Source organism: Gavia stellata, chromosome 6 (assembly GCF_030936135.1).
Source record: "Gavia stellata isolate bGavSte3 chromosome 6, bGavSte3.hap2, whole genome shotgun sequence".
NCBI classification, from domain to species: Eukaryota; Metazoa; Chordata; class Aves; order Gaviiformes; family Gaviidae; genus Gavia; species Gavia stellata.
In genome coordinates, this window is record NC_082599.1 from 50,845,403 (window position 1) to 50,862,846 (window position 17,444).

At 39.7% G+C, this 17,444-nt stretch overlaps 1 protein-coding gene across 1 annotated transcript in view; it reads right to left on the minus strand.

Annotated features, from left to right (window-relative positions):
- The window catches only part of SUSD5 (sushi domain containing 5), a 40,930-nt gene extending 26,269 nt beyond the window's left edge, over positions 1-14,661 (minus strand). Inside the window, exons 1-2 of the mRNA XM_009808857.2 lie at positions 14,568-14,661; positions 6,379-6,556 (exon numbers count right to left, since the gene is read on the minus strand). Coding sequence (XP_009807159.1) covers positions 6,379-6,556; positions 14,568-14,661 — 272 coding nt within the window. The remainder of the gene's footprint in view (positions 1-6,378; positions 6,557-14,567) is intronic.
- Positions 14,662-17,444: the final 2,783 nt, after the last annotated feature.

A 17,444-nucleotide genomic window follows, 5' to 3' on the forward strand; every position in this document is an offset into this window, starting at 1 on the left:
TATTAGTCTTCACGTAACTGTTATATTTCACCCCATTTCTATTACTCCATCTCTGAAGTCAGGCTTACCTTCCTGTTCAATATTGTGATTTTCCTTGGTCTTAACAATGAGTTCTAACCTTCTGGCACTAACTAAATTCACTAGCATACCCCTACCTTTTGTGCCAAAGTTTACTTAAGTTTTACTAAAGCCCTCAAAGTTTGTTAAAAAAACCTCCCAGTAAAAATACAATTTAAAAGTGCAAGTCCCAGCTAAGTAAATGGCTACTCTGAGGACTGTCATGCTACATTTGAGCAGATGGCGTTTCGGGTGCTTGTCCTAGCAAATACATCAAAAATTTATTTTCTTTTGTATGATGCTTTTCCTGAAAAAGTACATTTTCTAAAAAATTCTTCAATTACTGGGTGTCTGTTTTACAGGAACCGTGGTTGTCATACTTTGCCAATGCTGTCTTCCCAGGTTGTGCCAAGAAAAGATTCGCATCCCCCTCAAAGCTGATGCAAAGTGGCTCATGCCCACATTGCTCAGTGATATCATTCCTTGGAGTAAACTGGCCATGTCCATACGTTAAACTCAAGTCTCTTGACTGAGCTTCATGTAGAAATCCCCATTCCTGAAACACAACTACTTTGTTTTTTCTCTGCCTGAGACTTTCTGAGATGATTGACAAGAAACAATGAGAAGACAAAGTCATCTTCTAGTAGAGCATGACACCAGCTGTGGGCTGTGGGACTAGAGTTTGTGACATGAAGGTATTTCAGAGTGCAGGACCTCCTCAGACAGTTTCATAACCGATTTTAGCATTTTGAATTGGACCGTGTCCTGTCAGCTATGTCTGGATTTTTCTCTTGAAGGGAATTAATTGACCCACCTCATACTGACATCTGGGAGCACATTTGTATGCATTATCATCAGGCAGCAGAGCACAGCCTTGAAATAAACCAGAGAGCTTGCCAAATTGACATATCATTAGGACTGCTTCTCTGCAAATAAGCAAGTGGACATGTTATATAGCATGTACACCTGGATAGATTTCACGGCGCCCACAAGGCCAAGGGTCTACACACACAGATGGGAGGACTGGCACAGGTTAGTGATTGACCCTTACTTCATTCCTTGGATATTGCTTTTTTCTTTCCCAAGAAATGTGCTGTTGTTACCCTACTGCCAGGTGCTGGGCAAGTCCCATGCAGTAGGCAGAAAAAGAAGTACGTAGTCTTGTGAAATATCATTTCTGAGTCTTATTATAACATTTCCCACTGGTGTCATCTGCAGTGAGGGCCCTGTTGTGTTTGACACTGTAGAAGCATTCAATAGGAGTCAGCGCAAAACCCCAAGAGCTAACAAAAGGAAGGAAAAATAGAGATGAAGTAATTTTCCTAGCAGCAAACATCTGGTCTGTGGTCAGCCAAGAAAAGAACCCCAGTCTTCTGACTCCCACAGCAAGGCTTATTCTAGCTGACTGTGCTTGCTCACTCCAGAGTTATCCCCTCTGAGATAAATCCTCCAGGGACTGGGTAGGAAACAGCCCAGGGCAATTTCATGCAAAGGAACAGGTTGACAGCCCTGTAGGAGGTCTATTATAGAATAGAAAGTCTATGCAGAGTTTCAAAGCCTTTATAGAAGGGATATATGGCTTCATTCTTTTGTAGACAAATAAGGAACAGGACAGGGAATAGGACAGCTTCAGCTTTTCAGTCCTAGAAAAGTGATGGAAATGAGTAAATTTGCTATGAATATCTTAATATAAGCTGTTGAGGATGTTTGCAATTTCTAAAATAAATAGCTGCTTTCTACTATTCTGTGCACAGGGCTGATCACAAGAAAAATTGTGTCATGTTCATTTTCCAAATTTCAAAAACCCCAGAAATGAACATAAGACCCTACAGAACACGCTGCCCAGCGCTGCAGGACTTGACACAAGGTTTTCCAGTATGATATCTGAATTCAAAAGATAGCAGTGAGAGGCCTTCAAAGAACTCTGCCACCTTTTTTCATTTATATTCTGGCAGATTGCTTGCTGGTTTTAGTGACTCACTTGTCTGACATGCAAATAAGTCATAAGATTGTCATTTTAGCATAAATAGCTATTAGGGCTCATCTGATAAATGAGACCTGCCTAACGACATTTCATTTCCTGAAATGTAACAATATGTAATGCTTTATAAGTTACACATTTCAGGACTGACTTGTAAATGGTTTACTTCTGGGCTGCTGGAAGAAGTTACCCCTTATCCTCTTACCCCTATCTATTTGTCAGTGGCTCTTCTCTAAAAGTTTCCAAGTCCTCGGACCTGCCAGTGACAGCCCTGAACTCTGAACTGGGTTGGTCTGAACAACTGAAAGGAAGACAAAAAACATCCCCTTATGCTTGTGAAAGAGGCTCTGACCCAGGCTGCTCAAACCACAACACTACCAAGTTTATCGTCTCTTTGGATTTGCTGTCAGGGGACTATTTGTTTAAGCAATTTCCACCCTATATCAGTTGAAATGAATCACATTTGTCGAGACCTGCTGCTAGGAATAGCCCGGTTTTCAGGGACTGCAGTGGGTTAGAGAATGCAAGGTGAACGTCTCCACCAGCAGATTTGTGTCTTCTTCCACCAGCATCACTCTCTGCAGAATGATGGTTCTTAACACCCTAACTAGTAAGCAGCTGCTTGCCCACCCTGCTCACTTCTGGCTTACAATAGACAAGAGATGAGCACCTCTACCAGCACAGCTGAAGAGGCAACAGTCACTGCGGTGGATCAGTAAGAAGCAGGTTGGAGTGAGCTGGGCTGCAACAACCTGGTTGGATCCAAGACAGGATGTCCCATTACAATCTCAAAATCTTTGCATACTTACATATGGATACATATTTACTGATGGGTCATCAGAAATTTGACAGTTACCCAATAAGGTCCAGTTCTTCAGACTGAATTCTCTTCTTTGCCCATATGAGAGGTATAGCCCAGAGAGCGAGCAGTATAAACATGCTCATGCTGACTCAGCGATGTGCCTCAGTCATAACAGGAAAAACTCCCATGGGTTTCCAGGCCCTGATTTGGCTGTAAAAATAATAATAAGGACACAACAGCCAACAGTGATGGCTATATTTACTAGGAGTGGGAATTGTAATTATTCACTAAAACCATAAAATAGCCGTCAGAAGTGAACAAGTCACTGTCTTCTGCAAAACCTGGAAAATTGATCTAGAGGTGAAAAAGTCCTTACATCTCTGCTAGAGCACATGTTCAGTTTTAAGTCTATGTGGTGGAAGGAGGACTGAAGTGTCTCAGAAAATCTGCAACACTATAATGACTTCACTCACATCGTTTGTTTGTGTTTACTTCTACTGCCAATGTCTAATCCATTTTTCCTCAGGGGAAAGATTAGGATACTTTCCAGGCACCAAATAAATAAAACAAACCACATTCTTCCTGAAATTAGGAACTTCTTTTATAATGTTCCCTCCTATCTATCTCCTTTCTGATGTACATGGTCCAAGAAGATATGGGAGAATATTAGACTACAGCTCTGTGATCTGCACCAGACACCAGTCAGCTGCTGGGAGGAATCCAAGGTTTTAAAGCCAACCTATAAAGTCCTGAGTGGTTTTGGACCTGGCAAACATGAGGAGGTCACTTCTCTCCCTGGGCCACGCCATCCCGTTCGAAGATGCGGAGGTCCACCAAGATGAGTAGCAGCGAAGAGTGCTTTATTTTGGAAATAATTTTCCCTACTTCTGCAACCTTCCGAGCATGCTGTGAAGCCTGTTTTCCCCTCTCCATGTTAAATAAGTTGAGAAGAATATGGACTGAGGTTTTTCTGTTTACCAGCTATCCTTTATCCTTGCTATCATGTTTCCATTTATAAAGTAAATGCCCAAAGTATTGAATAGGTACCCACAGATATATTTTAAAAATTAACTAATTAATTTAGTAAAATATTTTAAGTCCATTCTTAATAGCTTTTCCATGCCTTTAATAATTTTTGAGCCCTTTTTTGACCCTGTATTAGTACCTTTCTTAAGATGTGGTAACAGTAATTCGTATAATATTCCAAATGAGGCTGTTACACTGACCTATATGTGTGTGTATATATATATGTATATATTTTTCATATTCTCCATTCCATTCCCTAAGCACTCTAGCAACTTCTTTGTTTGTTTGTTTGTTTGTTTGTCTGTTTTTACTACAGCTGCAGTTTGTCAGAGGTTTTCTTTGTGCTGTCCATAGTGATGTCTTCATATCTTTCCTGGGCTGACAGAGGTAAATCAGAACCCTGTAAGATATTTTCAAGTAGATTGCATATTCCTCCTGCATGTATTATCATTGAACTCCATTTGTCGTCATTTTGCCCATTCACCTAAATCCCTCCAAAAATCTTTATACTCTACTTCAGCTTGTCCAACTTGAATAACTTTGTCTCATTTGCATACTTTGTACTTGACTGCTCATTTCCTTCTCCAGAGCTGCCTTAACTAACGGTGAAATCAGTATGGCCTTTTTAGGCATTATACTTTTCCTGGTTTTCCCCAGAGTCAAAAATACCCAGTTCAGCGAACCAGGTAACACACATTCTGGTGCTTGCCCAGCCATGGGTAAAATAGTCCCAGAGTATCAATTCCAGCTCTGAAAAACTATTCTCTCTGCTGAAGCTCTCCAGTGAAGGTCAGATGTGGTGACAGCACAGCAATGGCATGCTGATGTGCCCCCACAACGTCCTTTCTGATAAATAGTTCTAGAGTCTTCCATATTAAGGACAGGTTTACTGGAGGAATGGAGTACGGAAAGTTGGAAGGAATGAAAACCCTTCCTTTCCTTCCCAACAGTATGATGATGTGTACATTCTCACATCATCCTGGTGTGATGTGTACAATACTCTCACTGTATCCAATTTTGATATTGAAGATATTCAGGGATAGGTCCACAACTGGCCTATGAATAGTTGTAGCTCCAGTGCCTGCAGTAATTAATTGAGGATCTCTCAGGACTAACTAGTGGTATTGCTTAGATTAAAAAGGGATGGTTTCTTCTCCTACCCATCAGCACTCCTTACTTCCATAATACAGAAGCTGTATAAAAGAACCTGTACAACAAATTTGCCATGCACTTCTTAGAGATGGATAGTTTTCCTGGCTCTTCAGCCTCCATAACATCTCAGCAACTGGCTTAGGAAAAGAATTTTTAGGGTTTAGATCACTGTCTTATATCCTGAGAGATTTCTGGATATTTTTTAATGACCAAAAGTACATACAAATACATTTTCAAACAATTTTTCACCTGGAAAAAAAAGGATCACTGGAACTAGTTGCTTTTGCTTGAAGTGGCTGAAATACTGCCTTTCATTAATAGTAGCAATTTTCTGTCCTTTGGAAACTTTACCACTAAAAATACACAAACACCAATGCTTACTTAAATAACTGATAATTGTCACAATAATACACTGAAGTTTGGGAACTTGAAAACAATATCTTGATAAAACAAAACTTTATCACCATTGAACATTGACAGTAGATTAGCTATTACCCTCTAACCTATGAGAACTTTGTAAAGCGCCTCAAGAGAATGAATATACATATTACGCTAAGGCTGTGGCTCGTAAGCCTGTTGAAGGAAAGATTCAAAAGAGAAGGGTCTTCAGATCCACTCCTGCTTCTTCTGGGCAATTCCTGTATGGTCCCAGCTTCAGTGACACAAGACATTTATGTCAACCCTCAGCTCCTCCATTTTGTTTTTTTTAAATTCAATTCTCTGTGATTTGGTCTCCGTCAAATATGAAGCCTGCCTACCTGTACCTGAGGCACTATGTGTAACGCGAGGCAAAGCTCAGCCTAGTGCCATGTCGAGTCACCCGAGCTACCTCAAATAATACAATTCAGCACATCGAGTGACAGTATCAGCTCCTTGGAGAGCTTTCTCAGCAAACTCTACCACACGTGCATTATCACATCTAAGTACACCTAAAGTCACGCCTATTTGAACATGCCTATTGTCTATTCAGACCCGCGTAAATAGCTGAGACGGATACGTGGTTTCCATGAGAAGCTCAGCAAACTGAGCTCAGTGTCCACAGCCCACAAGCTCCTTTAGGGCTCAGCACCCCTCTATAGGCCAGGTGGAAAGGAACCACAATGACATAATTCAGAAGGAAAGAGGAAGAGGAAATCACTTCAGATCTGTGAAATATGTGATCTGAGACTGATAAATATTCGTCTCCCTGCAATATTAGCTGTACAAAATTGATTTAGTAGAGAGAGTGGCACATTTAGTTATACGGCATGGTGCTTGAATTGTGGCCAGTGTTTTTCAGTAATATTTTTAGTCAAGGAGAAAAACTTGCTCGACAGCTGTCATTCATACTTCTCAGGAAGGGTTATGCTCTTGTCCTTACCCAGTGGAGGCACCAGCGAGCCATCCCGTGGTGCAGCCAGCGAAAGAACAGTCCAGAACAGCCCTTTTCAGTTCTTCTGCAGTTGCTAAGCGAGCACTCAGGTCAACACAAGCTTTCTCAGCTTCAGCTAAATCCAGACCCTGAGAGTTGTTCTTGGACTCAAGTGCAAACACTTTCCCTGCAGCACCAAGAAAGGACATGTCACTTGTCATGGTATTGTAGTCAACACAAACTCAACAAAAATATTGCAAATTATCACCAGATAAAGTCTTCTTGCTTTTACTAAGTTCATTTTAATGCGCAACCTACCTCTTGGAATGAGTAATTTTATCAACATTGTAAATACCCTTGTCTTAGCTTTTCTTTTAGTTTTGTTCATCAACAGAAAACCAAGTATGGCTAAGCCCCTGTTCGTTCCCAGCCCATACGAGAAGCTTGTCTTGCCTCTATAGGTCTGTGCTTAAGATCTGGAGAGAAAGCATGACACCCTCTCATATGCACATCCAGAGTCAGAACATCTCCTGTAGGCTATAACGCTGGAATTCATTACTAAGCATACTACAGTTACATTTATAACAACTACATCTATAAAGTAAGCACAAATCTAAAAGCCAGTATTGCAACTCACTCTTCCACATCAGAAATAGATTTATACTTATTCTCTACAACCAAAATTATGTAATTCTATGGCAACTTGTGCTAAATACTGCTGCAAAGCCACTTTGTTTTCATATCTTTCTGGAAAGACAGAGGGAATTTTTTTCTTAATGGAAGGCTTTTTTGAATGAGCCTGAGAACATATTTAGCATAACAATTTCTTGTGTTATTTTTATTTTCAGTTCAGTTTATTTTACTTTAATCTATCTAACACTGTGAAAGCTGTAAGGGTGAAAGTTAGAGGTTTTGGCACCTGGGAACAGGGCAGTTGGGGTTTTGGCAATAAAGCTTGAGAAGTTACTGGGTTATGGAATAAACACATTAGCTGGATGTCTCCAGAAAAAGAAATAAACAATGAGATAGTTTACAGTGCTGATGTTGAAATAGCCATAAGTGCCTTCTTTCTGAAGATAACATCCCTCAGAATACCTTCTAAATTTCAAAGGTCCAGATTTAGGTTGCTTGCAGGTGCAGGAAGACAACTTTTAAGCACTGTTCATTCAGTAAATGCCTGGAAACACTTATGTCTTATTTCAAGACTAGAGTAGTGGTAGTGGTTATATGCATAGCTTCCAGCACATACCAAGTGTTCACTATGTAGCTAGCTTCACACTCATAGGATATATTGACTAATACCAGGAATCCCTCAGACTGATTCAGCCTGATTCTGTACCAAGAGCCACCCCCACCGCATATTATTTCAACAAATTGGTAAATATTAATCTAAATATATGGAACTGATACAGGGAAGATTTTCCCACTCAGTTAACAGTAGTTGACCAAGGAATGCAACCCAGAAGCACAGATCAGTGTCCTAACCACTAGATTACATAGTCTCTTGCTTCCCAACTATAATCAGTACCATTAATTCTAATTAGAACAGGGGAGTTTACACAGACCAGTGAAAAAAGCAAGCCTCTACAATCCTGAGCACTAAAACTTCAGGATTCATTCCAAAATGCCCCAAATAATGCACGTGACTCTAATGTAGGCTGTTGTTTCCAAAGCCATGAATAGACATAGTGAAGTATGCATGGGGTAGGAAGAGAGAAAATATAAGCCGAAGGACGATGGTTTTAAGCAACAATTCCTAAGTTGCGGAACAACTTTCATTAGTACAGGTAAGCAGGGATTAAGCGTAATGCTTTACTGAGGCTTTGTTCCAAATAAAAACTTGTCCACATTCTACATTTCACAATTTGGCTGTCAGGATTGAGATGCATCATCAAAGACATACAGGGCAAGTTTGTGTAGCATCAGACTTAAATCATAAATGTTACTCTGACATAGCAGTAAGCCCTATTTTCCAGCCATTAGTATTTTAGTTAGAAGACTTAAAAAAAAAAGAAAACCATTAAGAATCGAGTTACATCTAGATATATTTAGAAAAAATTAAGTTCATCATTTAGTCTTTTTGCCAGTAAGACAATTACATTTTTAGAGGAGTCCAGCTAGCCAAGACTAAGGCTGAGACAGCTTTCCTTAACTACTGGTATGTGTTTGCTAGTACTTAAGATAAATTAACTTTTTACTAGAAACTATGAAGATGCTGGTTCAAAACAAACTCCTGTCCTTCGAAAAGGTATCTGGGATATCCAAATTATGTAGACAAATAGTTTTTAGGGTAAGCTAGGAGGGACTTACTGGTTGGGAAAATTATAGTGAACTGCTTTATAGGAAATTCTGGTTAGCCAGAAGTGGATAAAGAAGGCTGACCTGCTGACCAGACTGACCTGGGAATCTTCTCCAAAGCTTTAGAAGCAATATGGCCACCTGCCCAGTTTTTAACGCGTACCCTCTGTTTTGCCTAATTTCTTACTTAGAAAATATAATAGCAAGTAAGGTTCATTTATCTGACACTTGGCCAACGGAACAGTTGAATCCCCAGTATCCTGAGCTGTGTCACATTACTGAGGTGCATTTACAGGAAAAAAATATAAGAGCCATGCTAGCATGAAAATAGGAAAATACAAAAGCACATAGAAACAGGAAATTCCCTTAAATAAATAAGATTACAACACCAGAATTGAATTCTGCACCTTATTGTGGCACGGCTAACATGCTTGAGATATTAATGTACTGAATTTTTCTCACTTTCAATCACAAAAGTGGTATGATGTTCAAGCTTGGGATCAAAGGGTCCTGGTTAAATATTTGTAAAATTTATATCACTGCTAGTTGTAATGAAAAGTTTTTTAATAAGGTTTGACTGATGATATGACAGACAGTTTTGGTACTGGGCTTGTGAAAGATTCAGATGGTATCCCCTTTCTCTCTAGCACATTATGACAGTGTGGAGTAGTTGAAATCAATTTTCTCTGAGATAATATCAAGAGATGTACTGTCATTCTGTTTTAACTATGCAATTTTAAATACGAGACTGTTCTATATTTCCATAAGGCACAGGATGAAGGATCATGTCTTTGTGTTTATTTGTGTGAAGAATGTAGTATGTGTTTGGTTGTGGTACCTTTGAACAGCCACCACGTTTGAGCTCCCTCTCAACTCTCTCCCTTCATTTCTGCCCCATAACATTTGTTGCCCATAATGTGATGATGAGACAGGTGGTGTGGAAATTTGTTCCCAAAACTCTACGTACTTTTCTGAAGCCTTTTTAAACAAAGCCAGTCCCTTTGGTTTCAAGATCAAGCTAAAAATCCATGCAAAGTAGTCTTTCTCAGGAGGCTTAATGCAAATCTTGAGTTTAGCAGGTTCAGAATGAAAAATGTCCTTGTCACAGCAAGTTTCTTCAGGTTCCCCTTTGAAACCAGTGAAAAAGTTTTAACTTCAATGGTAAGACATAAATGATAAGACATAATTCTTCCAAGTGTTAATTAACAGCTGGATTCATAGTTCTGAAGAAAAATTCACACTTGAAACCAAAAAGAGTCTTTCTTTAATAACTAGCCTATATTATATTGCTAGCCTCTACCATAATCTGATCACTATAATTACAGAACATTGATTATATTTTGATATATTGATAAAAGAATAATTTTTATTATTGTTTGGCATAAAAACTTTGTAAACAAGCAATAGCTGAATATAGTTTTTACTTAAAAGTACCCCAGTATATTCTGATTGAAAACATACCCATAGAAGCATAGATTTCAAGGCTTCTAGGATTCACTGTTATCACCTTGCTTAATCCCTGCATAACTAGACTGTAGATTTCCCCCAGCAATTCCAACATAGAGTCCAAAAATTCATGGTTGAACTAGAGCATGTCTTTTCAAAAGGCATCCAGTCATGATTCAATGACTCCAAGTAATGGAGAATTTACAGCACACTTCATAGTAAACTGTTCCAATGGTTCATTACTCTCACTCCACCTTATTTCCAGTTTCAAAATTTCGTAAACTCAGCTTCTAACAACTGGACCTTTTTATGCTTTCGAGACAGAAAAGCCATCTACAATCAAATATATGGAAGTGCAAAAAAGGGACGCTTCAAAAATAAAAACAGTCCAAAACCCTTTTCTTCATACTTTCAGGAATCTCAGTGGAATTAGCAGAATTTTCTTGGTTACCAAGAAGACAGAGTTTGGCTAATTTATTCTAATACAGTAACAGATATAACAAGTTCTTCTGAGGCATACAGGGACAGTTCAAAGCCCACTGAAATGAGTTCAAAGTTCTCCATGTCTTCAGCAGGATTTGCATCATGCTTGAACAAACATAAAACTGCATAGCCAAACATACTTTGAAATAAAAATGTCTCTCACAAATAATATAAAATGAAAGCACTTTAAAAGGCATGCCCAGTGTGCTAATCTCATGACATGATACTTACTAGTTTCATCAGTTTCAACAAAATAAATGTGTGAAAGATGTGCAAATGTGGAGTCTGATTTATTTTTACTTAAATGTTAAAAACTTCAAATTGAGGTAAAAGAGAGCAGAGAAAGGGAAGGTCACTTCTGTACTTGAAGAGCAATTTAATTTCCATTTCTATGGCTGTGTGTAACAATGGCCTTGATTGTAATAGTAAGGGTGGAGAATTCAGTAAAACTGTACAATTACAGACAAAGATTTGGGTAATTACCAGTTCTGCTTAGTGTTCATGAATGTAGAGTTTATTTCTGCGAGAAACTAAAGTGAATAATGTCGTATTTAATTCAAATTCCTTAAAATCATCAGAAAAATAGCAAAATTGAGAGGTCAGCTTTGAGTTCCTCCTCAGCTAAATTCAGTTTGAGTGTAAATTTTAATTTTACTACATGCTTTAGGATCAAATAGTTGGAATTGTTTATGCATTTATTTTTGCAACATACAAGAACATGTGCTGTTTTGCAAATGGGAGCCTGAAATGCTTAGACACCTGCTACTCAAATGCAAGTGTCTACAGAGAGCAGAAGAGAAAAAGCATACTTTTTTCCTTTTCTTTACAAAAAAGGTGCAAAGCAAGCCAAAGGAAAGAGTATGGTAGGTTTTTTTCCTACCTTTGACATCAGACATATCTGGTTCTAAGTCAGAAGTATGTATACATGTAGACGTGGCATTGCGGGACATAGTTTAGTGGGCATGGTGGTGTTGGGTTGATGGCTGGACTTGATGATCTTACAGGTCTTTTCCAACCTTAATGATTCTGTGATTCTGTGATCTCAGAGCCTCACCTAATTGTGCCTAGCTTTCTGGATTCAGAATCCTTCCACTTGCAACCTCTGCTGTCACTATGCATGGTCACTACCAGATGACTGTCTTGACCAATAGGTCTTCCATGTAACCCAAATTTAGCCAACAGACCAACTCCACTCTGGAACAATTAGTAATGTTTTGCAATTAGCACCGTTCAGGAGTGTCTTAGTAAGGTAGATTAATCACCATAAGTCTCTCCTGATGTGCTCTGCCTCAGAGCAAGTACCCTGCAGAAAAGTATGGTTTGTATGTATGCCTATTTTAGCAGCTATGAAAAGACAAAAGAGGGAGTCAAAAAAAGCAGAAGTGACTCCTGTGCAGGATGCATGAAGCCGTATCTTTGCGCAAATGCAAAGGAATTTTAAAAAGCCTGCTTTCGCACTGGTATAATCAAGACCCATCACGATAACCTACATTATTCTCCAGTAACTTCACTAACAGTAGTGGCACACCATGGTACATCAGAGCAGCAACAAGCCCTTGAGGAGCCTTCTGTCCATCTGACCCCGACCTCAACAGCTATGAGCAAGCGCATTTCAGTCGTAAAAAAACTGCAAAGCGAAACCAAGCTATCTTTTATTTCAGCATTTACCTTGGTCTTTCTGGAGTCTATCTATCTGCACTACAGCAATACGTGCTGTGGTAAATACTAGTCAAAAGAGATCAATTAAGCTTCGAGGCTTTACACATACACCAGACCTCGATGGTCTCCAGTTTTATTGCCTGCTTTCTGTCATTATTTATGTGCGAGATAACAGAGCAAAAGTCTTCCTTAGGGAAACATATTGTAACCAGTTTCAGAGGTTCGCCTGTAACAGGGGCCAGTCTGAATTTCACAGCATTTTTACAAGGTGAATTCAAAATCCCTTCAGCGGTTTGCAAAACAGTCAGTTCCTTCTTTTAGTTAAAAATAAGAAATGCACACACACATATGTGTCATCCAGAATGGTCCTTTGGCACTGAAGTGACATTTGCATGTATTAGAGAGCAGCACAATTGTAATTTCACCTACAACTTACAAAAATGAGAAGGTGGTTTCCTGTCTGGATCAGTCCAGAATCTGTTATAAAATAAAGTATTAATCCTGTTTCGTACTCTCAGATCTTCTTAAATACATAAGCCTACACGTAGTGGCAAATTTTAAAGTTCACAGAAAGTGTTTTCTTCTTTATCAATGTATAATAAGCTAGATAGTTTATAGGACAGTGTTACAGTTGTTTTCGTGAATATTAATATTAGAAGAACACACTGAAGACCATGTTAATAGAGGACTTGCACATTTTTCACAATGATACATAGAAGTTAAATAAAAATGGAACCTACAGTATTATAATAATGCTCTACAACTGTAATGTACTTCAGATATTCTACCCTTTAATTCTTATAATTGCTTTACTATGTGTGAAGTAAATTTGACAAACTGTTGAATGATAAATAAAATCTGTCATGAACTCTGCCTTAAAATTATCTCCAACATTTTTTCCCTTTCTCTTTTAGAGGATGTCTGTTTGGGAACCAAGAAGATGCCATTAATTCTATAGAAATAATACAAATTGGAAGGTGCTCTTGAAAAGACAAGGGAATTCTTCAGATGAAGCATTCTTAGCAAGGGAAATTAATTATTCCTGTCCTGTCCCCTTTTCCTAAGTTCTGTGGAGAACCCTCTTTCATAGGTATGCATTTTTTTTCTTCATTTCAGAGGCATTTTGCTAGGGAAGGAGTATTGCCTAAAACCGGAATCGCAGTTTTGCCTACTGCAACACAGTGCAGTTGCCTGACACATTTCTTTTCCTTTATTCTTAATGAAAAGTAATTTTCTTCAAATTTACAAGACAGGCTCTGTTGTATAAATGGTATTTTACACAAAGTGGTAGAAACATACAGGCAAGATTAATTTTCTCCCTTTCCTTTGCCATACTTTGTCATCAGCTGAAATAAATTTAGGTTAAAGAGGAAAAATACTCCGAGAACAAAAAGAAGAGGTTTTTATTGCCCTGTAATGTTTAAGATCTGTTCTCTGGAATAATGCAGCAAATGGATGGTAAAGGATTAGTGTACCGAAAAAAAAAAATCCTGAGATCAGGCATAAATCTATCGCAGCTGTGAAAGTGAAAAAATGTGGCCATTCAGCATTGCTGTCCCAGGAAAAGACACAGTTGTTTCAAAAATAAATCATATTTTTGTGAAGGCAAGTTGGTCATCATTACTACAGGCTTAACCATAGGCTACTGGAAACTTTCAAGGGATGCAACTATTCAGGATTATCATCGGCGAGTAAAAAGTCCCATTTCAGAGTAACTGGTAGCTGGTGCTTCAGCCAGATTCATGTCCTGATCAAATCCCTCAGCAGTGAAGTGCAGACGAAACTCAAATGCAGAAAGGTGACCAGTTGTCTTCAGCGTGTGTGGTACCGCACAGAAAAGGTTATAAGGAAAAAGCCTTTGACTTCTTGTCTTCCCTTCCTCGAGTACCTGCCTGCATAAATTGATGTTGGGGGGCACCTGAAGTGGGCAGATATAGAAGTTCTTTGGAGAAAAGATACTTTTAATTATAAGGAGAGCTCTCCTAAAATTAAGCTGAGTCTTCTTATTCATGTTCTGGCTTTGTTTTATTTTTCTTATTTCCTCTGGAAAAGTTCACTATCCTGTCATTTTGTTGTAATAAAATAATCTTAGCCTTCTGGGATCTTGTTTCCTTTCTCTGCTTAACCCCAGGATATTTGTAGAGTCTCAAAAACCTCTGAATCAGACGTTTCCTAACCCAAACTGGGGCGTGTATTTAAGTTTCTTATTAAAAAAAAAAAGTGGGTTTTTTTTTTTTTTGCAATAACACATTTCAACATACAGCTCTCATTCCAGCCATAGCAACCCAGCCCAAACTGAATGGGGGACTCACCATCAGCCTGAACAGAGATGATCTGAAGGATGAAGACGACAGATCCCACGCCCTGAAGAAAGGTGAGAGAGAATCTCTGAGAGCCTGAAGCCATTGCCCTGCCGGCACAGCCCTCAGCCGCAGGAGGCTGGCTGCCGAGGCTTTTTCTCTCTCCTCCTCTGCACTTTCACAGCGGGGTCTGCGGTGATGATTTCAAGGAGCTCTTTCCCTCGGCAGGATCCTGCGTCTTGGGTTTGCACTGAAGGCGGGAGGGGTGGAAAAAGAAAGAGGGAGGGAGAGAGGAATCCTTGGCTTGGCTAGTGTGAAGGGGAGGGGAAGGTGGGGGGGGGAGATGTCCAGCCAGCTGGGGTTGGGGAGCGGCTTTATCCAGCCCAGTCTGCAGGGCAGTGCACGCAGAGACCCGGTGTGAAAAGTCACATTACTCTGTCGGTAAATACCTAATGGATCACAGTGGAAGAAATGTAAAAGCCAGGAGGGAGAGAAAAGGGGGGGGAAGGACAAGCAACGAGCAGAAGAAATCCCTGGCTGAGAGGAGAAGGGCAGCTAGATAGCTGGCACCGGTACCCGGTGAGTTTGTGGGCTTAGCTGTGCACCTCCGGAGGGATGGCTTCAGACGTGGGGAGTGTTTTCTCTCCGCAACACGAAATCAGCCAGCGGTACGCTGCTGAGGGTTGCAGGTCAGGGGCTGCTGCAGCAAGAGTGACGGTCTTCAGGTAAGGGTTGAGGAAAGGTGACAAATGGCGTGGGACGCTGGCGGCCGAGCCTCCCTGAAGACTGGGATTGGGATGGGTTAATCCTGCTACTTCAGATCCTGGGTTTGGAATGGGCATGAAGAACTGAAGGTCCAAACGGGAGTCTGTCAGCTGGTCTCCATCAGCGCTCCTGGTCCAGATTAATGGGTTGGTGCTGGTCAGGTTTGAACGCTCTGAAAGCAGCTTGATGAGGGGTGTTTCCAGCTCTCACTAGCACTTACAGCACTGACATCTGTCCCTTTTTCTCATTCCTCCTATATTTGTCCCAGCACAACTCAAAAGAAACCCCCACAATAAGAGGAAACATACTGGTGGTGATGCCAGGATTTATTTCACTAAATATATAAACGGAATAGTTTTGTGTTGCTGTTGGAACTGAGCAGGGCTCAGAAATGTTGTTTTCATATTCCCATCCTATTTTGCTTTTATTTCAGCTTCTTAAAATTTTTTCCCTTAGAAATTCGAAGCTGGGCAAAAAACGCTCAGTCTGCTAGGAACTCTGAGCCACCAGGAAGAGAAGTAAGGACCTGACCCTCCCCACCACCACAGGCCCCGGTGTCCTACATGGCAAGGTGCTGGTAGGCAGTTGCAGGCATCTTCTGATAATGATGAACCTGCCCAATGTTGTTTTCCATCTGACTGAAATGACTCAAGCTCAGGAACTTCTGTGTATGATGCTCAAGGAAGCAAGTAACACCATAATACTGGAAGCTTTAAAAATACTTATGTTTGATGAATTCATGCAGATAATGCTCTGATCCCGTTGACTTTTGAAGAATTGTTGCCTTCTTCCCCTTCTTTACACCCATGCACAACATGTGAACATACATGCTGAAAGCTTTCAGACAGGTAGCTTTGAATTTTGTGTTTATCCAGAGAATAGAGACGACAGCAGGTTTCTTTACATTGCCTTGCCAGCCTAACTTGTAAGGAACACCTCCAGAATTAGAAGGAAGGGCAGTTTCTTGCTCACTCCATCCTTAACATGGGACGGTTGGCGTAATGTAGCTACGTAACTGCATTTCATTTTAACGGAAACTGTATGCTCTGTACGACAGAAATTAACATATAACATGACAGAAAAGAAAACAGAAAATTGTAGTTTTCTTTGAATTTATTTGTGTTTCTTTTACTGGTGACATAGCTAATGGTATAAAATGCAGTTTTAACTCTCTGATACGGCAATAGTTCTACCCCTATTTTAAAAATCAGTAGACACAAAAAGATGTTTAATCTATACACTTTTAGTGAGACAGCAAAGAGATTCCATGAAACAGGGTAGGTATTGACAGCAAGACGCACAGCTATTTATAGATACTTGACACGATCACAACAATAGCTGCAGGTTTCCTTGACACTTTTCATAGGGCTGATGACTTTGTTGGCCCTTTGCTGTCCTCATGAGTTTGGGCAAAGCAGTTGGGGGAAAGGACAGTATCTGCTGGATTTCCATCTAAAATTCCAAAGGTCTGTTGGATTAGTTTTGCTATAATTGGATCATTTCCATGTGTTGATATATGTAAAGGCATGTTGCCACTCTGGCTTCTGTCTTGGAAAAATCTCAGCTTGTATTCTTCAGTAGAACATCTTACTGATCTCAAAGAATTACAATAGACCACAGGATCTGTTCCTTCTTGAAGGCATGAAGAGTTTGTAGAATGACCTGGCTTCTTCTTGTCATCCCATCTCAACTGTAAAGTAAGTCTGTAAGTGTGGAAAGGTAAGGACACTTTACCAAGTATTAACTCCTAGAAGGTAAGTACCTCACTGCCAAACAGTTGTCCTTTCAATCTAATATTTCTATCGGCAAAAATCCCTGCTCCTAGTGTATTTTGGACGATTTGCATAAAGCTGAACAGATTAGGTTTTGTACTGAAATTATGTACTCATTGTTTTGCATTGAAATCAACATTAATCAAGCAAAAATCCTGCCTTTAGATTTTGGGCTTCTTGGAACGAAAAACTCAAAATGGGATCTGGAAGTTAACATGGTTAGAAACTGATATAACCTTTTGATCAGAACCTCTGGCATTCATAGCACTACAACAACACATTGGTCAAACTATTCAGTGTATGATGTACAACGTATTATGACAGATTACAAAAGATTAATTGTATGTGCAGC